Genomic DNA, 27,245 nt, shown 5'->3' with positions numbered 1-27,245 from the left:
GGGCATGGGGGCAGGGCGGGGGGCGCGGGGCGGCAAATCTGTGCAGGGCTATGCCAGGCTCTTCCCAGCCGGGTGGGGTTGTACTGAGATGGAGCTATGGCAAGTTTGTGGTTGCAGCCCCCCCATAGTCCCCTTCCTAGTGCTGCTCCACTCTGCTGGGAAGAACTCGGTGCAGTCCCGACCCCAACCTGCCCCGCGCAGATCCAGAGACATATGCCTGCCCTGCCACAACCCCTTCCCAGGCAAGCAGCAGGAGCTGCCAGACCAGCAGCTCCCAGCCAAGTGGCGTCAGCAGAGAGCCACCCTGCCACACCCCCCACGATGAGTCGCAGCTGCATCTCATGCCCATCCGCCCAGCCCCACTCCTCCCTCATCCCGGGGCCTTGATCTGCACCCCCCACACCTCTTCCACCACACCAGGCTTACCAGCTGGAGGCAGCTCTCCATTGTGCTGCACTGTGGCTACATGCATGCGCAGGCCATTGATCAGCCAAATTATCTGACTGATATGGCCAATTTGTGATATACTGTATTTTCTTTGTATTGGTGCTGATCCAATATAGGACCGATGTATCTTTGCACCTCTTGCTATTAACTTGCTGGCAAAGAAGGAATCATAATCACTGTTTTTTGTTGTTGTTTTTTTTTTTTTTAAGTCTGTGCCTTCATATTTCATAGATATTAGGGCTGGAAGGGACCTCAGAAGATCGAGTCCAGCCCCCTGCCCCAGGGGCAGGAAGTCAGCTGGGATCATAGGATCCCAGCTAGAAAAACATTCAGGTTTCTCTTGAAGGCATTCAAAGTAGGTACTTGAACTGCCTCTGGCAGCAGGCCATTCCAGACCTTGGGGGCTTGGACAGTAAAGAAGTTCTTCCTTATGTCCAGCCTGAAACGGTCTTGCAGGAGTTTATAACCATTCAACCTTGTCATCCCTTGGGGCGCTCTGGTGAACAGACATTCCCCCCAGATCCTGGTGAACACCACTTATAAACTTATAGGTGACCATCAGATCACCCCTGAGCCTGCGTTTTTCCAGGCTCAAGAGTCCCATAGCTCTCAGCCTGTCACCATAAGGTCTGTTTTCCTGACCTCTGATCATGCTCATGGCTTTTCTCTGGACTCTCTCAAGCTTCTCCACATCCTTTTTGAATTGTGGAGCCCAAATTGGATGCAGTACTCCAGCTGCGGCCTCACCAAGGCCGATTACAAGGGGAGAATGACGTCCTGGGATTTGCTCGAGAAGCATCTATGGATGCAAGCCAGGGTTTTGCTCGCTTTACTAGCTGCAGCATCGCATTGCAGGCTCAGGTTCATCTTGTGATCAATTCTGACCCCCAAGTCCCTCTCATCGGTAGTGCTAGTTAATGTAGCACTGCTGAGCCTATAAACATGCTGCAGGTTTTTCCTCCCAGGGTGGAGAACCTTGCATTTTTCAGTGTTGAACACCATCAGGTTCTCATCTGCCCATTTCCTGAGCCTGTCAAGGTCAGCCTGGATTACCCCCCTGTCCTCAGGTGTGGATACTTTACCCCAAAGTCTGGTGTCATTTGGCAATCTTGGCCAGTTCACTTCTGACTTAATGCCCACATGATTAATGAAGAGGTTGAACAATATGGGTCCAAGGACAGTCTTGAGGGACCCCACTGGTCACAGGGCACCATGGCTATTGACTTCTGTCAACCACCACCCTCTGGGTCTGACCACGGAGCCAATTCCCCAGCCAGCGAATTATGGTGGACCTGAGGCCGCAGTTGGCCAGTTTTGCCAAAAGGTGATCATGGGATACCAGATTGAAGGCTTTTTTTAAAGTCAAGAGGTATGACATCACCTGGCTAAGGGGGAAGAGATTGATGGGTCACCTGGTTGTAAAGGGAAATGAGATTGGTCAAGCACAACCTACCTGCAGCAAACCTGTGCTGGCTATCCCTTAGGGTAGTCTATTAAGAATGGCCTCTTTGATGATTTTTTCTAAGACCTTCCCCGGGATGGAGGTCAGGCTGATAGGTCTGTAGTTTGCTGGATCCACTTTCCTCCCTTTTTTGAAGGTAGGCACCACATTGGCCTTCTTCCAATCATTGGGCATTTCACCAGAGTTCCAGGAGCTCTTGAAGATCCGTGTCAGGGGCTGAGCTATGATGCAGGTCAGCTCCTTGAGTGCTCTGGGGTGTAAATTGTCAGGGCCGGCTGACATTTAAATATGAAAAGTGAGCTGTACAACTGCAAACAATATAATTGATTTTGATTGCAACAAAATAATTTAATGGAGCAGTTAAATCTTTCCAAAGCAATATGAAAAATTATTTAAAGTTTATTTCTAAACAGTTTCACACTTAGTGTTGCCTGCAATAAAGTTGTCTGAAAACATTAATGTGCTTGTTTTTGACCTGATTCTCTCCAATGTTTATATAAGCGATTTGCCTGTTAACTCTTTGAGGAAATTTGCATATGCTGATGACCTGGTACTAACCACATAAGCAAAGACTTTCAAAGAGATTAAATACATGCTGACATTAGGTCTGTGAATAATGGCAGAATATTTCTGCAAGTGGAGGCTGTGACCAAATCCAACTAAGTCTATCATCTTGGCATTTTACCTCAATGAGCATAAAGCACATGTTCATCTCAACATAAATTTTTCAGGGAGAAAATTACAACATGATCCAACTCTGTCCTACATAGGTGTGACATGCAACCACACCATAATCTGTTGTAACCATCCTCAAAAATAGCTGTGAAGAGAGAGTCGGGTGAACATGGTGTGAAAACTTGCCAGAACAAGCTAGGGTGCCACTGTGGGAGTACTCTGTACTTCTGTTATGGCACTGGTGTTCTCAACGATCGAGTACTATGCACCTTTCTGAACTGCTGACATTCATACCAAATGCGTGGATGTCCAATTAAATTCTGCAATACATGCCTGTCACTGGAACCCTGAAATCTACACCAATTCTGTGGTTAGTGGTGGTGGCCAATATTGCTCCTCCAGACATTTTCTGTAAAGAAGCTACATACAGAGAGGTCATCTGCATGAATGATACCCCAGACCTCCCCATCCACAGAGATTTAAAGAACCTCCCAGCTCACTGCTTGGTCTCCTGGAAACCTTTGTGGACTTGTCACGACAGTGCAACAGCTTGGAGGAAAATGTGAAACGAAACCACCATTCAGAATAAACATCTAATTTTCGACCCAACAATAAAGTCTCCTGGTTCTTCCACGAAAAATGTGGAAGGCTCTAAATCAGATCCAAACTGGGCATGGTTGCTGTGGTCACTTGATGCACAAATGGTGTATTAGAAGTTCTGCAAAATGTGATTGGCAATCCTGATCAGACTGCGGATGACATAACATCACTCTGCCCTCTATACAAATTTGACGGTGATATCGCAGAGATATATTCCCTTTCCTCAAGGGTGTTAGACTGGTTAACTAACCTTAAGGTGGACTTACTATTGTTTCTCCAAGACAGCCTATGAAAGAAGGAAAATGTGCTTGCCAGTTTTTAGGAACTGACTAGAACTTCATGTATAAACATGTACAGTGGCAATTCTCAACCATGGTCCCAGGGCAAGTTGTGGTGCCTTGAGATCCTTTCAGGGTTGCCTCGTGGTGCTACATAAAGTTAGCAATGTTAGGTATTCATACACGATTCACAGGAGAAACCCGGAGATTTCAAATGGGAGTCCATAATGTTAAAAGCATTCTGACATGTTATGGTTTTATGAGTTTTTTTTGCAACAGAAGAATTGCTCTATTTTTCTGTAGTCAAAAATGAGCAAAACTAAAAGCTGGCATTTTCTGAACTCCTCCCTTCCCCTCAGTCTTAAAGAATCATGCCTTGAGTCTGTAGAGTTTGAGAACCACTGATTTGGAAGATACTTATATAATTTTAGAATTTCTAGTGTTCTGCAAAACTTAAGCTTTTATTTTACCTTGATATTGGGTTTCTGCCCCTTCTGCAAAAACTCCCTGTTCAGGAATATGGAGGCAAAGAATTAGTTAAAGAGGTCAGCTTTTTCGTTTTCCACAATCACCAGATTGCCAAGCCTATCCTGTAGGGTAGAACTTTTTAAGTACATGGGAAGTAAGAAGAAGGCACCAGGTAATGTGGGGCCCCTATGTTTTTATCAGCGATCTGGATGTGGGCATGGAATGCATGCTGTCCAAATGCGCTGACAACATCAAGTTGTGGGGTGAGGTGGGCATGCTGGAGGGGAAGAATAGAATCCAGCTAGATCTAGACAAATTGCAGAGGTGGGCAGATGAGAATAGGATGGAATTCAACACAGACAAGTGCAGGGTGCTGCATCTAGGGAGAAGGAACCAGCAACATGCCTATAGGTTGGGGAACACCCTTGTCAACATAGTGGCAGAAAGGGATCTTGGAGTCATTGTTGACTCCAGGATGAACACGAGCCACCAATGTCAGGAAGTGATCAGTAAGTGCTAACTGCACCTTGTCGTGCATCTGCAGATGCGTCACAGGCAGGTCTAGGGAGGTGATTCTTCCCCTCTATGAGGCATCGATCAGGCCACAGTTGGAATACTGCGTCCAGTTCTGGGCGCCACATTTCGGGAGGGATGTGACTAGCATTGAGAGGGTCTAGAGGAGAGCCACTCGCACGGTCAAGGGGCAGTGGGGCAGGCCCTACGAAGAGAGGTTAAGGGGCCTGAACCTATTCAGCCTCCACTTGAGAAGCCTGAGAGGGGATCTGGTGGCCATCTGTAAACTCACCGGGGGGGGGACCAGCAGGGATTGGGGGGGCTCTGTTCCCCTTGGCACCACCCAGGGTTACTAGGAATAAAGGCCACAAATTGTTAGAGAGAAGGTTCAGGATGGACATCAGGAGACATTACAGTTAGGGCTGCCAGGCTCTGGAATGGGCTCCCAAGTGAGGTGGTGCTCTTGTAGATTCATAGATGTTTGGGTCGGAAGGGACCTCAATAGATCATTGAGTCTGACCCCTGCATAGGCAGGAAAGTGTGCTGGGTTCAGATGACCCCAGCCAGATGTCCATCCAACCTCCTCTTGAAGACCCCCAGGGTAGGGGAGAGCACCGCCTCCCTTGGGAGCCCGTTTTGGATTTTGGCCACTCTAACTGTGAAGAAGTTCCTCCTAATGTCCAGTCTAAATCTGCTCTCTGCTAGCTTATGGCCATTATTTCTTGTGACCCCCAGGGGCGCCTTGTTGACTCCAGGATGAACACGAGCCGCCTCTCTCCTACCTTGCAGGACTTCAAGAGGAGGCTGGACAGATATTTGGCTGTGGTGATACGACCCCAACACCTGTTCCTGCCTGGGGCAGGGGGTTGGACCTGATGATCTGTTTAGGTCCTTTTTGACCCTAAGCACTATGGAACTGTTCTGAATGTAAACATTATAGTCCTGTTTTCCCCAGTTTTCAGTGACTAAGTGAAGTTCTGAAATTGTATGAAGGTTCTGTTCATCTCCAATAAGTGTTAAAGCTGATGCAAAATAATTGGAAGTGGTGTTAATTTTAATTGCAGGTCACAATATAAAAAAAAATCTTGTCAACATGCTGAATTCATTGTGCCAAGAATTACTTGAAATGGCATACCAAAAGAAAGTTGTTCTGCATCTCTTAAATCTGTAACTGATTTAGTTATGATAGTCTGCGTTGGAAGACTTGATTAGCAGACGTAGAGTATAGAAATGTGAACAGAGAGTGGTTTTTACTGTCAAACTGAAGTTACCAAGCAAGGTCACTATATTCCTGAATTGTTTTAGACACTGGCCAGCTGCAGGGTTAAAGTGTTTAAAAGCTACTCTCTTCAAGATCCTGAGGTAGTTCTGTGATATGCTGACTCTGACAGCTCATTAGAATAAAGTGCAAAGATCATTTTTGATACTTTATTTGATTTTTAAGAGGCAACAGATTTTGATTTGAGTGAATTTAGTAGCTGCAAAGGTGCCAGGTTGTGATCATATAGGAAAACAAAGTCTCTTACAGAAAAGAGTAAAGAACATGATGGTCAGTTGGCAGTGCAAGTTTTCCTTACTAGCCAGTATTGTCTCCACACTTGGCTTTTACAGAGTACCTTCCACAGGTGATGTCAGTTTCCTTTTATATTCAGCATTTGGCCCCTCCGGCTAAATGTCTAGTAGAATAAGATCACAGACTTAGATGCAGCTTGGCAAATGGTAAAATATTTTGTAAGAGCTCGTGTACCCCTATCTGTATATGCCAGAATCATCATCTTGCACCTCTTTCTTTCTCGTCTCAGTGGTTATTCTAGTTTGGATGCGTGTCCCACACCTAGTTCTGTAGGTTTCCTGGTCCCTGACTAGAGCTCTTAGGCAAATAAGTATCCCTACAGAGAAATTGATCGGAATAACTACTGCAAAATGAGTTATTCAGCAATACCTATTACTGAATAGCAGACACTGTACCAGATTAAAAGTCACGTGCTTTGGGATAATTACTTAATACAAAATGGAGAAATTATTCTGGAATAGTGTGTTTGTATCAGGAATCATTCTGTAATATCTATTATAGTCAACCTCCTAGCTTAGAGAAATCCTAACTAATAATTTGAGGTGAACTAGAATTGGTGACCCATTTATTCTGTTACTTCTAGTTTAATATCCTAAGAATCATCTGATTCACCTAACAACACAGACATTTCTTGAATTGCTTCAACCTCTTATGAATACAGCCTGTTTTGGCCAGGAGTGAAACTGATAATGCAAGGTTCACTGTCAACATGTAAATATTTGCAGTATCAGCATGGAAGTATCTTTAGGAGTACTGTAACTGGAAAAGTTTCTTGATGTATATTGTTTTCAAAGCTACCTACTTATAACTTATACTGCCTAATTAATACAGCAGCATAAAATATATAGGCTTATCATTGTAAATGTGTTTTTATAGCTTGTAAAATTCATGCGTCTTGTGACCTTGTCTTAGTAAAAGTTTCGTTCTTTGGTATTGCAGAAATCTAGAACTGTTGGTTCAGAGATGATATCTTTTATTAGGCTAACTGAGATAAAAGATATCATGTCTGAACCAACCGTTCTATATTTCGGAATTATTTTTTGTCGTGGACCAACATGGCTACCACACACATCCCTTTTGTGATATTCTGAGTTCCAGAGAACCAAGTCATAATTGTGTAGCAAGTGTGCCAGAAGCTAATAGATTCTGGAAGCAAATCTACACCACCATTTCAACTTTCCCCTCTGTGGTGAAAAGTTCTTAAAGTATAACTGTGTTAAAATATTTAGCCCTACAGTTAGCGTTATAACTTCCACTATCCACAAAACTTACTATAACACATGCACAAAATAATGTTTAATCCCCACCCCCCGGCCTTTAACTTTTTAACTAATTTTAAAAATTTCTTACCTGATGTGAGTGAGGTTTGTCATCCCTCAAGCTGCACATATAAAGTGCTGTAGTCAGGTACCAGGACTTAATACTAATTGGTAAGGCTATCTGTCCTGTATAGCCATTATGAAAGGGTAGGAATGGCTCTGTAATAACAGCACTAATGTCTTACAGTTGAGGGATGAGGGAGGAGTTGGGAGATACAAGATGAGGGCAACACTCATAGTCTATTATCATTGCAAGTGTTGTTGTGGCCGAACATGAATATTACTCTTGCCATAAAAAATATATTAAGTGATTACTGTTCACTACTGGGACAAGCTGTTTTAACTAGCTGCTGTGAAACTCAGCATGGATTTCCATGTCAGTTATGCACACTTTTGTTTAGCAAATGCTGCTCTGCAGCCTTAAATTAAGTTGAGTAATAGGGTCTGATTTTTTTGAAAGAATGTGTCCATATGGTAGATACCAAGCTGTGGAAAATCAAAAGTTGATCTGCCTTTTAGTATATAAATAGCAAGAGTTAAATGAAATTGGATGAATAGCTTGGATAAGCATGTGGCATATGTTCAAATCTGTTATTCCGTGCTTGAGAGTTGGGTTTTTTCCTGATGATTTGAAGAAGAATAGATTGAATTAGCAAACACTTCCAATAGCTAGCTACTTTTTAAAAGTATTTTTAGTAAATAAAAAAATTAAAATAATTAAAATAGCTGATTTAAGCAGAGGTTAATTGTTGTATATTAACCCTGTAAAATACATGTTAGGGATAAAAATGCATGTGTGTAAATCCCTATACGCACCCTTCTTGACACTCACTTGTGATAGAATATAGATGGTCAAAATACAACATCTGTGTGCAAATATGCAGTTGTATATGTAGACTAGCTGAAGTACCCATTCTTTGCCCAGGTTATTTTTGTAATTGCAGTGCTTGTTTATTTTCAAAGAACTTAGTACAACATATTTAGGTAAAAAAAAATATTGTTTATTTTTAACGAACATAGTACAGTATATTTTAACATTTAATATTTAACATGGAGTAAAAAAAGACAAGGTCAATATAATAATGAACATTGAACTGAATTTAGTGCATCCAAAATGGAGTGGTACCAGTTTGTCTAAGAAGTGAAGTAATCCCAGTTGGTGGAAGCCCCAAAATGGGTCACATGAAAAATAACCTGCCTATAATTTTCCTCAGATGGTACTCAGTGATCCTGGAAGGTTTAGAGTAGTTGGGACCATCCCTTCTCAAGTTATAAGTGAACATACATACAGACATACATTCCTTGAAATTCCATCCTATCTTTCAGTAAATTATCTTTCTGTAGTAGCTAATCTTTTTAGATCTGAAGGAGATGAGTTGAATGCTCCTCTCCTTTTTACTCCCACTATACTTAAGCAAGGTTATGATTCATTAAAGCAGGTTTTCCTCAACTTTGCAGCTTCCTGAAGGCAGAAATAAGAATATCTTGGCTTTATATAGATGAAATGCATAGTGGACCGTTGTGTTGCAGATTAATTTTTCATGGATACCTTCTGTCCGTGTTGGACTACCCATGTTTTTCTGCTTTTTGATTCTTACTAATTTAAAATTTGCTGAGATATAATCCAGTGTTAATTTCTGCAATGAAAGTCAAAATAAAAAAAAAAAAAAAAAAAGCTATTTTTCCATCCTTTTTTGAAAGATGCCTTATAAGCCACTCATGTCTCAATAGAGTACTGGTAGAGCTTTCATCTGCCATTCACTGGATGTAGTCTTTACTAAATAGTCATGCTTGTTCAGGTTTTCTGCAATTATATGTTTATGGTTAATATGAAATGAGGTTTTCAATTTTTTCCTAATACTGCCCTCAGCATGCTATATTCCACTAAAAGGGGACATAGTTATAGTTAAGGTATTAGTTGTTACACTATTTAGGGTTTTATAGAATAAGCAGTATATTTCTTTGAATATTATCTACCTAAAAGGTCACGTATAAATCATATCTTCATTTTCATTGTGTTATATTATTAATCAGTTACTTCCATGAAGTAGCAACAATTTGTAAAACTTTCATTCTTTTCTACTAGCATGAAAAAATACAGCATAGTATGTATGTGCAGGGGTGTTTGCACTTCAGAGTGCATTTTCAATAATGTATTACTCTGAATGGGTAATTTTACTGCTGCAGCTAATACTCGGCTTCTTGTTTTGTACCTTTTATTTTATGCTCTGGTATCTGTTCAAGTAGTTTCACATATACATTTTTGTTCCTTAATTTCATTTTGATGTCATTGTTACAAAAATGTGTTATGTGAATTAAATATTGAACAAAGTAACTTGTGTATTTGAGAACATCTTGTAACCGCCTTATTGGTTTTTTCTAACTTACCTTGTTTTTATAGTAAGCCACGGTTGGCCTTTTTGCGGGAGGGTAGCATATAAATAAATAACATTTTTTGAAAGTTAGTTACATTTGGAATTTGTAATGCCTTCCAACCAGTGTTTATTTTTGCAGCTTTTCTCTAAAGTATTTTGTGTTCCAGTATCTTAGTTTAAGACCAAGTTGTGGTATATTCTTTTTTTTTTCCTACCCCCTCCCCCCCCCAAAAGCAAAGACTCCTATTTAGGGAAAAAGATTTGGAAATAATTTTTTGCTTAGTGTGAACTGGCTAGCAAAGTTTAAGTGCAAAGCAAATTTTAATTTAAGGGAAATGTTTGCTTCTTTACCCTTTAATTTTGATGGATACAATTCATGAGAATGAGTGGCTTGTTTAAATATTGTAGTGCCCATTGGCTGTCGCTTTCTTACTAGTTTAAATTACAGTAATTCATTAAGGCATTGGTTTACATGGCTCTACTGTCAGTTCAGCACCTAAATCCTAGAGCCATCTTTCACTTAAAGCTGTGAACCACATATATACTTTTTTGTCCAGTAAATTATGAAAGGATTAAGACATGAACAGGTCACAACCCTCAATTCAGCAAAGCACTGAAGTAGGCATATGCTTTCCTGAAGAAGCATAGACTTAAGTATGTGTTTTAAATTTAAAGTGCAAGCTTAAATACATTTCTGGCTGAATAATTTAATCTTTAGGCTGTAGCTTATAATATGTTTTAGGAGTGCACCAATAGAGATTTTGGGGGCTGATACCAATAGTCAGTTTTTTTAAGAAGGCATGTCAGCCAATTTCCAATACAGCTGTATCTAACTGGTAAGTCTGTTGTAGTGAAAGGGGAGGGGGAGGTAAGGGGCATGAGGGGGGGCAGATCAAGGCCCCCCTGTGGTATGGGAGGGGGAGTGGGGCTGGGCCTGGAGTAAGCGCTGCCCACCCAGGGCAGGGTGGGCATGAGATGGAGCTGCGGCTCATCCGGTGGGAAGCGGCTCCTGCCACTGCATGCTGCTTGTCTGGGAGGGCACCGGGGGGGGGTGCCCCCAGATCTGTGCAGGGTGGACTAAGGCCAGGGGCTGTGCTGTGCTCTGGGCAGGCGACGGCAGTGCTGGGTGGGGCTACGGGGTGGGTGGGGAGAGGGCTGCAGCCACCCCAAATTTCACCATAGTCTCCTTCCAGCACTGCCATGCACCCTAAGCATAATGCAGCCGTGGGCCCCAGCCCACCTTGCCCACCCCACGCAAGTTCCCACAGTGTCCCCCCCCCGGTACCCTCCTGGATGAGCAGCCCACCCCCTCCAGACAAGCCACGGTTCTGTTCTGTGCCTGGCCCACCCTGGCTGGGCAGCACCTACCCCAGCCTCACTCCCTCGCTGCAGGGGGCATTTAATCTGAGTCCCCACCACTTTTACCTCCCCTTCTACCACAACAGGCTTACCAGCTACACGCAGCTCTCCACACTGCCGGGCTGTGCTGTGCTGCAGCTGCACACATGTACAGGCATTTATCTGCAAAATTATCGGCTACTTCAGGTTGATTTCTGATATACAGTCAATTTTCTTTATATCGGGGCCAGTCTGCTATCGGACTGATGTATTGGTGCACCTCTAATATGTTTTATTTAAAATGTGCTAAGCACTGTATAAACATTTAAGTAAGGTAGTCACAGGATTCATAGATTGTAAGGGGCTGGAAGGGACCTCGCAAGATCATTGGGTCCAGCCCCCCTGTACTAGGAAGGAAAAACAACTGGAGGTCAGGTGACCCCAGTGTGGTGACCATCCAGTCTCCTCTTGAAGACTGCCAGGGTAGGTGATTGAACCACATCTGGAAGGAGTTTATTCCACAGTTTGAGAAAAATCACCTCCTGGGTTTTGCTTGAGTGGCATCGGTTGATGCATGCCAGAGTATAGTTTGCCTTGCTGGCTACAGCATCACACTGACAACTTGTGTTCATACTATAGTCTGTTATTATCCCTAGGTCCCTTTCAGTCATAGTGCTAGTCTAGTCAGTTTAGTGCCACCGAGCCTGTAAATATTTTGGGGCTTGTTCATCCCCAGATGGAGCACTGTACACTTCTCAGTGTTGAATCTCATCTGGTTCTGATCCGCCCAACTTGCCAGCCTGTCTGGGTCTGCCTGTATCTGCAGCCTATCTTTAAGCATGACCACACTTACCCGTAACTTGTTGTTGTCCACAGACTTGGCCAGTGTGGTCTTCATCCCTACATTTTAAATAATTGGTAATTGTAGAAAAGCACTGGACCAAGCACTGAGCCCTGAGGAACACCACTGGCCACTTCTCGCCAGAATGAGATGGATCCATTCATTTGAGCTCTCCGAGTCCTACCCCATAGCAAGCTTCCTACCCACCTGACTGTTGAGCAGTTAAGCCTGCAGTCTCTTCAATTTTTCTGTGACGACATCATGGGATACCAGATCAAAGGCCTTTTGGAAATCTAGGTATACAATGTCAACCTCCTCTCTGTTGTCCAGGTGGCGAATTATCTAGTCATAGAAGGAGATGAGATTGGTAAGATTAAACCTGCCCATGACAAAGCCATGCTGGCTGTCGTTCAGAATCCTACTTTCTGCAAGCGTATCGCACAGACTCCTTGATTAATTTTTCCAGGATTTTCTCTGGAATAGAAGTTAGGCCTATAGTTGCCCAAGTCCTCTCTCTCTCCCCCGTCTTGAAGATGGGTACAACATTGGCCAGGAAAGAGTATACTCATTAAGAAAACCAAAAGTAAGAGTTTTTTTGCTTCAGCATTGTTCTCAGCTGTAATGTCAGGATAGAAGAGGTGTGTTGAACGAACGAAATGGAAAGGAAGAGAACTCTGAAGGTGCAAGTTAGCTGCCCTGGTGTGATGTCTGTTTTCAAACAAAGCAGCAATTATTGTAAGATAAATTGCAAGTTGACACTGTAGTAGATCAATGGAACATACCAGTGGCCTGTTTAATTTGGTAGTGATCAAGCATGAGAGAATCAATTGTAAAAAGTTGCATAACATCTAAATCAGTGGTCTCCAATCTTTTTAAGTAGGAGATCACCTTTGGCATTTAAAAGGAACCCACAGGCTACCGTGCACCACTGCCACCCCTCTCCCCCCCACCTGCCCAGCAGGTAAGTCTGTGGGGAGGGAAGGGGGGGCAGATGGAGGCAGAGGGAGAAAAAATTATTTGGGGGTATGCCTCCCCAGCAGGTAAGTCCCGCTTGTCTGGGGCCCCACTCAACTCTACCTACCCCTGCTTCTGCCTCTGTGGCACTGTCCTTCACCACAGGGGCCTCAGTATAGCCCCTGCCCATTCCCTCCCCATGGACTGACCTGCTGGGTTGGGGCATGCATGTGCATGCACACTGTCATTCAGCCACCTATTTCAGCCTTGGATTGATTCCAAGAGGCTCTGAGATCTACCGGTTGATCGACATCCGTTGGTTGGTGACCACTGATCTAAGTGCTGTTATTTTTAAAGGAGTGCTACCTTGTTTACATTTCTGACCTGATTGGGACCATCTACAAAAAGAATGTGGGGTAGTGGTTGGAGCCTTCATAATTTCTATTCCTTTCTTCCACTGCTGACTTGGTATACCTTTGAACAAGTCATTTAGCCTCTGTGACTCAATTCATGTGTCTCTAACATGGGTATATTCTGTATTATGGAAGATAGAGATGAGCTGCTTTTATCCATACCACTTTGAAATCCTCTAATAATATTTAATGAAGATTAAAGTGACAGCTGTTTTTACGTATCTTCAGCTGAATTTGCTTTGCTGTTGTAACAAAAGTTCAAGCTACATTAACATAGTTTTGAGAACTTAAGATATATTGATAAAATGTTATGTCTGTCTATAAAAAAACAAAATACAGATGCAAGCTGTTGTTATGCAACTGTTCTGCATGGTTCTGTAGCTATACAGGAGTAGCAAAGCTCCTCCGTTTTTAACCCTGTTCATTCAAGGTCAAAGTTAGGCAATTTAGCCAATTTGAATTACTACAGGATTATGTAGGCATAACATAATATAGCATCTGATGTGTGCTCCCAAGCAGCAGCTAAAATGTATGTTTGTCTACACCCTCAGCTGCATCTGCAGTGTTATTAAATAGAACACCATGGTGTTGGCTCGTATATCCTAATCAATATAAAATAAAAGTGAGGGAAATTCCATATCCTTCCAAAAAAGGGGTGGTACTTAATGTTTTCAGCTTTCTAAAATGGTATAACATAGTGTAGAGAAAATAAGGCAAAGAATTCTTATTACAGCATTGAAACAGTAATGGTGGAATAAAAACTCAGTGTAATAATGACTCAGTGACTCTGGCTTCCCCTCTTGATTGACAATAACATTGGCATATAAATGATGGCCATTATTTTTTTTCTTGTGTATCAGTTGTATGCAAATGCTTCTGTACTGCAGTGAGCATGCAAGTTACTGAGACATAAACATAGCTGCCTTTGAAATGCAATTGTAAAAATTAATCCTTATAAATCTCTGCCTCTTTTTTTTTTTTCTTAAGGACTACTACACCAGGAGAAACTAAACTTCTAGCCTCTGAAATCTATGACATCCTTCAGTCTTCCAGCATGTCAGATACGGACAATGTAAATGAGATGAATTACCGTCGGCGGAAAGCTCAGTTTTTCCTGGGCAGCACAAATAAACGTGCCAAAACAGTGGTTTTACATATAGATGGCCTTGATGATTCGGTAAGGCAATTTTAAGTGCTCGTGATCCTTAGGTATCAGACTGGAAACAAAAAGGAAATGTTATGATAATGTCCGTGTGTGTTTATAGTCAAACATACCTTGCACAACAGAGTAGTATGTTCAGACTGGTTGTATACCTGTGTTGCTTCTTTCAGCAATTTCTGTGAATCGCTTTTAAGAAATTGTCCAAGATGTTTGTTATTTTTGTAGCTGATGGCTTTCATAACTTGATATTGTTTTAAAACAATTCTGTTTCCATCTCTGCTAATCGTATTTCCTGTTTCAAGAAGTAATAGAATAAGTCAAATACTAGTCTTAGTTTATGATATTTTGTTTTGTCAGAGGCTTGAGGTCCAAACCAGTCACCTGTAACCCATGAAAATATATATATTTATGTATCTTTTTTTTTTTTTTTTTTTACTAACCTTTTGTTACCCTAATTTTTGGATGTATTTTGCAACTTCTTTTTGTTGTCCCTGAGAGATTTCCTGCCATAGTGATCAGAATGGCATTTGAGATAATGAAGTCTCACTAAATCTTCTATGCAACGTCAGAATAACTTCTACAGATTTATCTACCATATTCCTGTAGATAACACCTCAGGGCCATGTTTGCCTTTTTACGGCTGCCAGATAACATGTAGACTGTTTAAGTGTATTATCTACAAGTGCCCTCCGGTCTCTGCATCTTCAGTTTTGTACCCTTTTTAAATGATCAGACCTGATATTTTGCTTTCTCGCTTTATGTTTTCTCAAATAAGTATTGTCAAAGAACCCAGTATATCAGTTAGCATTCTCTTCCTTGTGTTTTCTTCTGAGGGTGTTTTTAGCTCCTTTTGAAATTAGATGCTGCTCCAAGTTACTTATTATGCATGGTTAAAAAAACCGTGTTGCGAGATCCTTGCTCACTGAGTAGAACCAACTCTTTTTTTTGCCAATAACACTTGCTTTTGTATTCTCAAACCAGTTTTCAGTTCGTTCTACTAGTTCTGTCCTGTTATGTGTCTTATCTTGTAGCTGATTTGTTTACGTATCACAGATTTAAATTGGATTAATTTTCTTCTTATTTTGCCTACCAGTTCAGGTACAGATCACCTTGTAAATGGACTGAAGCCCACATATCTCAAGTTCTTTGACAAACAGCTTATCTAGCTCTTTTCAATTCTGTCTTGAGAGTTGAGACAAATCTATTCATTGCTATCCTAGTAAAAGGTGTGTTATGGTATCCAGAGAACAGAACTGCAGGTTCCCTTGGTTGCCTAGAGCACATCAGCATTTTTTAAACACATTATAGAAGAAATATAAAAAGATCTGACTGTGTGTTGCCTGCAGTTAACTAAGCTATACACCACTGCTTCAATAGACTGTCAAAGAAATACTGGTGATATTCCTGGTGCCTGGTATAGCACAGCAGTTAAACATGTCTGCAGAGTGTTAGTATTAGGAACTATTAAATGGCAGAGGATGTGGACAGTAAGAACAGCTTTTCTTTATACTGTATTTTATCTCCAAAACACTTGGCAAGACTACTGGGCATGAATGTGCGTTACTGCATGCAGATATAGGCAGGACCTGCCTTAGATTGCCCACTCGTTCCTTAGCCCAATTAAATGAAAATAAATGATTAAGAACAGATACTGCTTTCTGTTCAAATTAATATAGAGAGGTGGTATGGTCTTCCTATAGACAACAATAAATTTTGGGTATGGAGAATATGGGGGAAAAAGTTATTTGTTTTGTTTTAAAATTTTGTTACAATTCTTTGACTACATCTGCAGCAATTTTCAATTTTTGGATAAATTTTTTTTTGGTCTACAGATTTGTCATCCTTAACCTAGTATAAATTCCTTTTGGTGGGTTTTATTCTACTAGAATGATTGCTTTGAAATTTAGACTTGGAGACCTCAATTAGATTTTGAACAATTTTATTTAATAAAAAGCTACATTTTACAGAATTTGATTAATAAGTGTGAGCACAAAAAAAATGTAGCAGTCTCAGACTGTAGTATCTTCTGTTCAGAAAGACTTTCTAGTGGTCGTAGAAAATAAACTGGAATGATCTTTCTTGGACATTGAGTCTAGTACCTTGCATATGCAGGCAACCATTTTATCCACAAATGCATCTGTTCTGGCCCTTTTTCATTCACCACCATAACAAAGCACTGACTGGGTGGTGGTATGAGGAAACCCCTACTATGTGGCACCGGTAAAGAAAGCTGGGAGGGAGTATTTACTAGGATCTGAGCATCTGAACATACTGTATATTAATCTCAGGCTATTAGGGAAGAATATTTTCTGGACCCCCAATCTGGTGATTGATTTGACCTGAAGAGCATGAGCAAGATCCTCCAGCCAGATACCTCAGAAATATATGTATGTATCTGCAGAAACACCAGCGCATTACTAAATTTCATCTCGATGTTGCCAGTGGCCACTTCAACAGAAGACCAACAAAAAAACTCATAGGTGTCAAAGTTTCTGGGGAGGGGGCGTTCCAACATATGTACTATTGTTCCATAGATTTTTAGGGTCAGAAGAGACTGTGGCAGATCACTGAGTCCAACCCCCTATCCTGGACAGGAAAGAGCTCTGGGGTCAAATGACCCCAGCCAGGTGCTTGTTCAGTCTCGTCTTAAAGACCCCCAGGGTATGGAAGAGCACCATCTTCTTTGGAAGGCCATTGCAGATTCTGGTAACCCTTACCGTGAAAAAGTTCTTCCTGTTGTCAAATCTAAATCTGCGCTTTGCCAGTTTGTGGCCATTGTTTCTAGTTACCCCAAAGGGCGCCCTGGTAAACAGAGTATTTCTTATCGCTTGTTCTGTTCTGCCCACTTTTCCAACCTGTCCAAATCTACCTGAATCTGTTCCCCACCCACCCATGTGTTAAATTTGCCCCATAATTTGGTGTCATCCGCAAATTTGAATAGAGTGCTCTCCGCGCCTTCATCCAAGTCACTGACAAAGATATTGAACAGCACTAGTCCAAGGATCGAACCTTGGGGGACCCCACTGCTTACATCTTTCCAGGTTGATACTGACCCATCCACCATGATTCTCTGGGTGTGTCCCATAAGCCAGTTCGTCATCCACCTGACCACATAATCATCTATGTCACAGCCGCTTAGTTTATTTATAAGAATGGGATGAGACACCAACCATATCTAAAGCCTTTTTAAAATCCTAGTAAATGACATCTACCTCGACTCGTGTTTCTAAGCATTTTGTGACTTAGTCATAAAAAAGAAACAAGGTTAGTCGGGCAAGTTCTACCTGCTATGAATCCATGCTGGTTGCCCTTCATTATTTTTCCTGCTGGACTGCCATAATTGTGATCCTTAATAATTTTTTCAAAGGTTTTCCCAAGGATAGAGGTGAGACGAACTGACCTATAGTTACTCAGATCCTTCTTCCTCCCTTTCTTTAAAATAGGGACCGCATTTGCCCTTTTCCAGTCGTCTGGGGCCTGTCCTGAGTGCCATGAGTGCTCAAACAGTTTTGCCAGTGGTTCTGCTCTGACACTGGCTAATTTCCTTAGCACCCAGATCATCTGGGCTTGCTGACTTAAACATGTCCAGCCCCTCCAAATGTCCCCTCACTAGGTCAGTGTTAACTGTTGGTGGGCTGGTGTCCCGCTTCTGCCTGTCTATAATCCATCTGGGAGACAAATGTTCAGGAATACAAATGCCAAAAACTCACTGAAGAGCTCAGCTTTGTTGCTCTTATCTGTCACCAATTGCCCTAGTCTGTCCTGTAGGGATCCTTTCTTGCTGTACGCCTTCTCTTTGCCCCCTATATACCTGAAGAAGGACTTCTTGTTGTCTTTAATTTTTTATGCCAGCCTGAGTTCCATTGCTGCTTTGGCCTTTCTCACTATCTCCCTGCAAGTGTAAGCCAAGTAGGTATACTCCTTGGTGGCTACCCTCTTCTTCCACAGTCTATATGCCTTTTTTGCCCCTATGCTTTCCTGAATTTCCCAGTTCAGCCAAGAAGGTTTCCTGGCCCCCCTGCCTCCCTTTATGTGCAATGGGATTGTTCCCTTCTGTGCCCAAAGGATCATTCCCTTGAGGAACAACCACCCTTCCTGGACTCCCAACTCACCAGTGCTCCTGTCCTTCAGTGACTCTCTTACTAATCTCCTGAGCTCGTTGAAGTTAGCCTTTCTGAAGTCTACCTCTTCTGCCCTACTGGTTATCTTTTCCACCTTTTGCTGGATATTGAATTCCAACAATTGGTGGTCACTGTCCCCTAGGTTACCCTGTATGTGCAGGTCTCCTACCAGGTCATCCCCTGTAGCAAACACCAAGTCTAGTAAGGCACTTCCCCTAGTGGGACCGTATACCTCTTGTGTTGGGTGAAGATCCTGTATGCAAGTTAAGAACCTACATGAACGATCAGATCTAACAGATTGCTCCTCCTGGCAGATGTCAGGGTAGTTTATGTCACCCATAACAGCCATGTCCCGTGAGTGTACTGCCTCTGAGAGCTGCCTTGAGAATTCCAGGTCTAGCTCATCATCCTGGTTTGGCGGTCTATAATAGACCCCCATTACCAAATCCCTTTCACCCCAACCCCCTGGTATTCCAATCCACAGTACCTCAATTTGCCCATCTTCTGATCCCATCTTGATTATGGAAGATGTGTATTGGTCCTTAGCATAGAGGGCAATTACCCCCCTCTCCCTTCTTTTCCCCCACTCTATTACATCTGTACAGCCTGTAGCCCTCAATGCCTACTGGCCAATCGTGGGTATGGTCCCACCAGGTTTCAGTTAATCCAGCCAGGTTGAAGTCTTTGTTTGCAAACAGGAATGTGAGTTCCTTCTGCTTGTTCCTCATGCTCCTAGCATTAGTATAGAGACACTTAAGCCCCCCCCCCCCGATAGGTGCCCTTGGTACCCTGCTGTCCTGATGCCCATCAGGCCCCCTACCAGGTTCCAAGAATGCCCCTTATCCTATGATACTGTCCCTTCCATACATTTGTTAGGTTCCATCTCAAAGCAGTTCAAGTTACTTGCCTCACTCTTTGATCAGAAGTCCATTTCAGACCTTTACTCCTTTTACTAGTAGAAACCTTTTCTAATTTCCAATCTAGGAGCATGTTGTCTATGCAACTTTAGCAACAGTTTATTTGGAGTTGACAACTACAATCATGTAGATGGTTTGAAAGCTAAAGTTAAATCCTTAGCACTTTTGATATAGGTCCCATGAAGAGGTGTTTGCCATCCGCCTTTCTCCCTCTTCAACTGTAAATAATGTTTTTTCCACCATAATTATGCTACAATGCATATAATTGTCTGATTACTTTTGGGAACAGATTTGTTTCATATATATGCACCACAGACTTGACTGATTCATTGTGGAAAGTGCACAAGAATTCTAGATAATGCCTTTGCTAAACCTAGACCCTTTAGTTTGCTGAGGAAATCTCTCCCAGTTTGTATACAATATGGTATAAGCATAACTGCCAACTTTTAGACAAGTTACGCTAAGGATATCTGTCCAGTTAGACTGAGGAATGCCAAGCCTGCTCCTAGTGAAGCAATGTATACAACTATGATTAGTTTTTAGCCTCTGAGTAGTGTTTTACCATCAAACCCACTATGGATGACTGGTGCCTCCCGTGTCTAGGGGTGGGTACCAAGTGACTAATCAGCAACTGGAGGGGGTCCCCCCCAATGTCTGATCGTTGACACCAGAAGCACCAGCGGCAAAACCGGAAATGCCGCTGCCGCTTCTCTCGGTGCCCACAGTCCCCGGCTGGCACCAATCTTGGAGTGGGGGAGAGGCCACTGGCTAGCACCTCTCTTGGTGCCCCCACTCCCTGGCCAGTGAGGGCCAACCTCAGGGCAGGCATGTGTCCCCCTATATATCGCCTATGAAATCCACTATAGAATAAAATTTATCCCTATTCAGGGCAGTTGAAGCACAGAAGTTATATGATTTGACCAAGATTTTAGAAAGGGATTGGAGATCCATATTAGTTGGTGTGCATCTATATAATTTTTGATTTTTTTTTTTTAATCTGCTAAATCATATTGCTTCTCATGCTATATATCCTCAATAGCCAGAGACTTTCATTTTTCACTTGTACAGTGCAATATGTCTTGTGCACAAAAAGTGTTCTTTGCAGCCATTTGGCCTGATCCTCACATTGTAATTGCAGCTTTTTGATACTGTCAGATGTGTTTTGACACTTCACGTTTGCATGAAGTAAAAGGGAGTATGAAGAATTGTTGGGGGGTGGGGTGTTGCCTCTGGATAGACTAGCTTAAGTAGGGTGTTAATGAAATTAATATACCACTTTCTGTGTTGAAACCAGAACTGTCATAATTACTGATTATTAATTACAATATAATAACAAATATTAATATGCTTGTATAGCACCTTTTCATTTAAGGATCTTGCAGCACTTTTACCATTAAGTGATTTTTTTTTTTTTTTTAATCTAGCACCTGATTTTATTATATAAAACCATGAAGGTATATTTTGTTATCCCACTACAGCAGTGATCTTTAACCAGAGTGCTGCAAGATCCTTTCAAGGGTCCCGTGTAATGTTACAGTATCACTGTTAGGTATGCAAACATGGCTCACAAGATAGAGATGTAGTTTGCCGTGTTAGTCTGAAGTCAAGCAGAGGCAGGGTAGATTTGTACCTTATAGACTAACCAAAGTAGGTAGGTTGACAGACAGATGTATCGCAAGCTTTCATGAGCTGAAGCTCACTTCATCAGATAAGCATTTAAGCATGTGATGAAATAAGCTTTAGCTCACACAAGTTTGTGCTATATATCTGTATCTATCTACTCTAGTTATTCTGCAAAATGTAAATCTACTCTGCCTTTCACAACATAAAACACAGATTTCAAATAAGAATCCCTAGCGTTAAAAGTCTTTTGACCTGTTGTGGTCTTTCTGAGTGCTTTGCAATAAAAGAACTACTTTTTTTATGTTTCTGTGCTCAAAAAACCAAATGAAAACTAAGGCCTGACACTTTGCCAGAGGTACATTAAGCCTCATAGGGGGTGCCTTGAGTTTTAAAAGGTTGGGACTGTGCTAATAGCAGTTCTTAACCTTTTTAGACTCCAGGCACCCCTCAGAAGATGCCAGCTCTTGACGCACTCTCATTTTTTAACTGTGGGGGAAAAAAATCGTGCAGTTCTTTTGTTGCAAAGAACTCAGATTCCACAATAGGTGAGTAGGTTTTGAATACTAGGGATTCCTATATGAAATCTTCAAGTTTATGCTGTGAATCATATGTAGGTGTACACTTCACAATAATAATATGGTGTGGCTTAACAACACCCTCGTTGAAAAATCACTGTACTATAGAATAGGGGTTTTTTTCCCCTCCCTGTGGTAGCAGTGCCCTAATAGCTGTTTTATTCTGTTGTAATATTTTTTTTCTAAATAACTAAAAATTTAATGAAACTTACTAAGGTAATATAGAGTAGATGCATCTGGTACAGGTCAATGTATTGTTGCACAGTAGGCATTGTCAGTTTCCGTGGATTGTTTTTTATCAAACAGCTTATTTCAAAGGAAAAATGTTTAAGTTTATTCTGTGCAGTAATAACCACGAGCTACAGATGAGGTAGCTAAAGAATACAACAGCTGTTTTGATGCATTCAGTCAGTGTGGTTACAAGGTGTCTGATAAATGGCTACTTAAACACCAACTACTTATCAATGAGCACTTCTGCCAATCAGAACTAAACCACAGGGGACTGTTTAGCTAATCATACAGAGAAAAATATTTTTTGCTTTTCAGCCTTTTTCCCTAATTATTTATGGTTGATTCCACCCTGGTTTGACTTCTAAAATAAAAGCAACAAATGTTTTTAACTCTTATGATGAAATATATACCAATATTAAATAGCATTGTTTGTATATTAAGAATAGATGTTGTTGGCATGATTGCTTTTTCTTTTACAAAATTGTTTCAATGTGCATGTTAATACTTCAATTACTTTTTTTTAGTCTCGAAGGAATCTTTGTGAAGAAGCCTTGTTGAAAATTAAAGGAGTTATTAGTTTTACTTTTCAAATGGCAGTTCAAAGATGCGTGGTCCGAATTCGCTCAGACTTAAAAGCAGAGGTAAGTTCCCTTAACTACTGTGCTTGCTTTCAGGCCTTCCCATTGCTTTCAATTATGTCGCATTTAAGACCGTCTTAAGTTTCCATGCTTTTTCTTTTCTCCCCCTGTTGTAGGCTTTGGCAACAGCAATAGCATCAACCAAAGTTATGAAAGCACAACAAGTTGTGAAAAGTGAAAGTGGAGAGGAGGTAAGATACAGATCATTTTAAATAGAAGCTGATCACTTGGGTTCTTCCTAACTGAACTATGTCTAGCAAGAGATGCAGTGGACAACATCTTGTACTTCTGCAGCATAAAAACAGTGACAAAGAGGGTTTAAGTATGCCCTGCATAGTTGTGCATCCAGATTTTCTCTTGTATAACCCAAATCTTTCCCTGCCTACCCCTCCCCACCCCCCAAAAAAAAAAAGTGGGGAAAATTTGTAGTATGTATTATGTTGAAGAAAAGGGCTCCCATGGGTATGGAAATGTGGAGGGTTGGCAGAGCTGTGACTGATATTAATTGCCATGGATCTGGAGTCACGGCAGTTTACCACTGCCACTCTCCCTCCTTGCCCCTTCTTCCCTTCCCCCAGTGCTGAGGACTGGGCCCAGCACAGAGCCCTTGAGCCAGGAGGCTCCAGCCCCAGAGCCCTCAGGTTTCTCGTACTTACCCATGCTCCAAGGTCAGGTTTCCTTCCCCTCCCCGTTTCTTCCAAAAATAGGGTGCATATTATTCAGGGGGCATGTTTTATGTGAGAATATACATTATTAAAGAAGTTATTGTTGAACTCTCTCTTAAAAGAGGTGAAAAAATATAATACTGGCATACCTTGATATTTGGATCTCCTGATCTGGAGAGAGTAATTTGAGGAGCAGTGTTTACTACTTTGCTAGAAAGCAGCAAATACTTTCATATCACGTATCTAGAGAAAGATTGTCTATCTTTTGGAATGGGGAGGTGGTCTGCTTGAGAGTATGTGGCTTTTTTTTCTGTAACTTAAAGCTGTCCAACGTCTGAGGAGCCAGGGTCACATGCTGTGTGGGCCACAGCTCCTCCCCCACTGTGAGGACTTACTGTCCCCATGGTCACGTGCTCCCCCTCCTCTCCAACCTTTGGGCTACCCTACCATGCAGGTGACCCTGAACCCTGGACTGTTCTTCCCTGCTTCCAGGGAAGAGGACAGGAAGCAGAAGCTGGAGAACAGAAGGGGAGCCCAGAGATGCCCAGCAGCAACAGCAGCTGGAGTCATGAGAGGAATAGTGGCCAGGCAGGAGTACATGGGCTGGGTATTAATACTTTGCAAGCCACCAGTTGGACAGCTCTGTTGTAACCTTAAATATTCTAGTATATGATAGACAGGCAACCCCTGCTTAATGCTGTTTCACTTCGTGCTATTTCGCTATAATGCTCATTTGAAATTGATACCTGATTTCACTTGGTGCTCAGTGAATTTTCTAATGCTCGCAGTTGCCATCTTGGGTTGTCAAATACTTTTGGTTTTGCTTAACGCTTGTTTCATTTAACGCTCTTTTTTTAGGAACCAGTTAAGAGCAATAAGTGAGGGTTGCCTGTAAATAAAATGGATAGCTATCTAACATAGCAAAATGTTCTGTTTTTAACACTCTGGGTCTCAGTATTTACCATCTTCTTTATATAACTCAGATGCTGGTTCCATTCCAAGATACTCCAGTAGAAGTAGAACAGAATACAGATCTACCTGAATATTTGCCAGAGGATGAAAGCCCAACAAAGGAACAAGATAAAGCAGTGTCTCGTGTTGGGTCACACCCAGAAGGTGCAGCCAGTTGGCTCAGCACAGCAGCAAACTTTCTATCAAGGTCTTTCTACTGGTGACTTACATCTGGGGTTTAAGGACTGTGTGAACCAACAGGGGGCCAGTTTTCCATTGGTGTGGTGAACTGCCAAGTGCAATTTGCAATAAATTATCACAAAAAGATTTTAGATTACATAAATGTATGCTGCATTTTACCTTTTATTGGACATTTAGCCTGTTAGGCAGGTCAAAGGACAGAGGCCTCGAATCAAGTTGCTGTTTTGTTTTTCTTGTATATTTTATTGCCTCACTTTTAAAAAATGGGTCCACTATTAAAAACCAAACATTTATTCATATGGAGCTTTAACTTCATGAAGCATGTGATAGGGAAAACCCATTCAACTCAAGTCTCAGGACTAATGCAAGGAAATTCTTATTGGTTCTAGTTGTGCATGAAGCAACATGCCTTTTTTTGTTTGTTTGTTTTGCCTTGATTCAAATTCAAATTATTTCTTTTGACTCCAGGAGAAAAAGTATACCCTGCCTTTATTTTGTCTTTTATTTTTGCCAACCATGTTCACAGAAAAAAGTCATATTCCCTTTTTGCTCTTCAAATAGAATTGCTACATACTTGAAATTTATAACCTCTTATGAACATTGAAATATTTTCCATCCCTTAACCACTGGAGTGTTATGTGAGTTATGAAATAAGAGGTTAAATGAACAGAAAGAAGTATACTTACGTTGTACAGTAAATAAGCTGTTGTAAAAAAAATATTTGTAATGATGGGTGTGACTGGCTGTACATAGTAATTGGATACCACTGACTGCTGTTTAGGCTGGTTAAAAAGATGTTAGTCCTAAAGCTATGGTTTAACCTAGTGATGGCTTATTGCAGTTTTGTCTGCAGTGGATGATGGGATGTGGGCTTTACTTGGTTATTGCAAAACGTCCACATAATGGTAGTTGAAATATTATAAACTTGAAAAATAAAGCAAAGTTGAATGCCTCTTATGCCACAGTGCCACTCACAAATTTCAACCTTTTAAACTTTTCTTTTGCTTGGCAGAAATCTGATTTGTAGTTATTGTTTCCTCCCATAGCTTTTCATGATACTGCCATGAAAGCATACAAACCTGGATAGAACAAAACCATACCTGAACAATTGGCTTTACCTTGTTTTTGGACAGTGTATGTTTGAAGGTGTCCTGGTCATTGCATTTTGTTTTATTTGTGACCAGAAATGATAACAAAAGTAAAACTTTTGTAGATAGAATCTAAGAAAGTAGATACTGGAGATGCTGGTAAGCGTTTTATATTTGTGGGGGTTCCAGACAGTGTTCTGAATACTGCAGTGCCGCCGTGTTGCACCACAGGAATACAGCTGAGAAATGGTAATGCTATTATAAAACTAACTATAAAATGCTTTATTTGTGGTGACATCCATGTTATAATATTGGGTACATTTACAACTTGGAGAGACAGACAGAAATTTAATCCATGAAAGTTATTCCCCTGTACTATGAGTGGGGAATAAAAAGCATCCACAGGCTTCATAGTAATGTAACAATGCTGGGGGTGGGGGGAACAATAGTGTAAAATAGTAAAAACAGTCAGAGTTGACCCACTCACGGTCAGTGTCATTCTGGGACAAAAAGCTTACTTGCAAACTAGATGTGTCTTATGTTTTTTCTATATATCTAGTTTATTTTGATTCAAGTTTACACGCACAGATTGCAAATACAAGCTTTCCAGAGCATGTATTGCTTTAAATATGTAATACTACTCATATTGCTGTCTAGAATGTTACAGTACCAAATGTATTTGAAAAGCCCTCCATACTGTAGTCACGAATGCAACGTTTACTTTTCTTCATTAACATCTGTGTTTGCTTTACTGCACATCTGTTTACTAAAGGACTACACCCCTTTGGATATGATGGTTCAGTACAAGTAGATATTACAGTTTGTTCGTGCGTTCAATCTCTAGGTATGCTTTTTTAACAGTATTGCAGCTGTTGTAGAACAGTTAAGGCATCTGTAAAAGTTTTTGAAATATATTGTAAAATAATAAAGGGTAATATAACTAAACAACAGATCTCTGCTTCCTGTCATTTGTGGGATTAAATGACATTAGAATTTTTTCACATTCTTGAGTTACTTTTAAAAAGTATGCACTTCAGTTTGGGATTTCAAAGCAAATTGGCTTAATATGATATTTTAATGGTGTGGACCTTTAGTTGCATGTATTGTTTTGAACCGAATGTAAGCATAAAAGAGTACTTCAGATTCAGGTTACAGAAATGAATATAAATAAGATGCTTGCTAAATCAGAGATCTCAAAAATATGTTGTTTTGGGAGACAGATAAAAGTGTGCAGGTGTTATATGCATTCTTTGGAGAGCACTACTTACCAAACAGTCTGCTGCCTTCAGCACCAGTTTTAAGTGCCCAGATTGTCTCAAGGTGTAGCTAACAGCAAATATGGTGGTGTAATTATTGCCATGTTCCTTTGTAATGAGAAAAAATGCTGATGGGGGTAGGTAGACGCAAAATCAAGACCAATAACTGCCTCAATGTTTTTAATAGCTGTTGCAATACTGTAAAATACTTACAGCATTCTGCAACATAGTTCAGTCTATTGCTTTCCATGAACACATATGGCTTCTTTTTTTTGTAAACAAAAAACAAAAAACAAACGAACAAAAAAAAACTGATGTTGCCTAGTTTTTCCATACAGCATAGAAGCTGATGGGGACAGTAAATTATGGGGTGAATTCAAAAGATAACACTGAATACCTGGGCAGATAGGAAGTGGCAGGTGTGAAGTATTTCTGCAAGTGCCAACACAAGAAAATAAAATCTGGGTCTTCTTTTTTGCCTGTGAACAACTCTCCAGCTGTCAAGTAGTAGAGTTTACAAATACATCTAATAAAAATTAGCAGCGGCAGCCTTTGCTTTAT

At 41.2% G+C, this 27,245-nt stretch overlaps 1 protein-coding gene across 1 annotated transcript in view; it reads left to right on the top strand.

Moving 5' to 3' along the window:
• ARMC1 (armadillo repeat containing 1) overlaps nt 1–26,378 on the top strand; it is a 43,650-nt gene extending 17,272 nt beyond the window's left edge. Inside the window, exons 4-7 of the mRNA XM_090040072.1 lie at nt 14,244–14,433; nt 22,410–22,526; nt 22,640–22,714; nt 24,172–26,378. Of these exons, the coding sequence (XP_089896198.1) occupies nt 14,244–14,433; nt 22,410–22,526; nt 22,640–22,714; nt 24,172–24,363 (574 nt within the window). The 3' untranslated portion in view covers nt 24,364–26,378. The remainder of the gene's footprint in view (nt 1–14,243; nt 14,434–22,409; nt 22,527–22,639; nt 22,715–24,171) is intronic.
• Nucleotides 26,379–27,245: the final 867 nt, after the last annotated feature.

Source organism: Crocodylus siamensis, chromosome 3 (genome assembly GCF_052110815.1).
Source record: "Crocodylus siamensis isolate JL-2025a chromosome 3, ASM5211081v1, whole genome shotgun sequence".
Taxonomy (NCBI): domain Eukaryota; kingdom Metazoa; phylum Chordata; order Crocodylia; family Crocodylidae; genus Crocodylus; species Crocodylus siamensis.
This window is presented reverse-complemented; position numbering and strand designations above follow the sequence as displayed.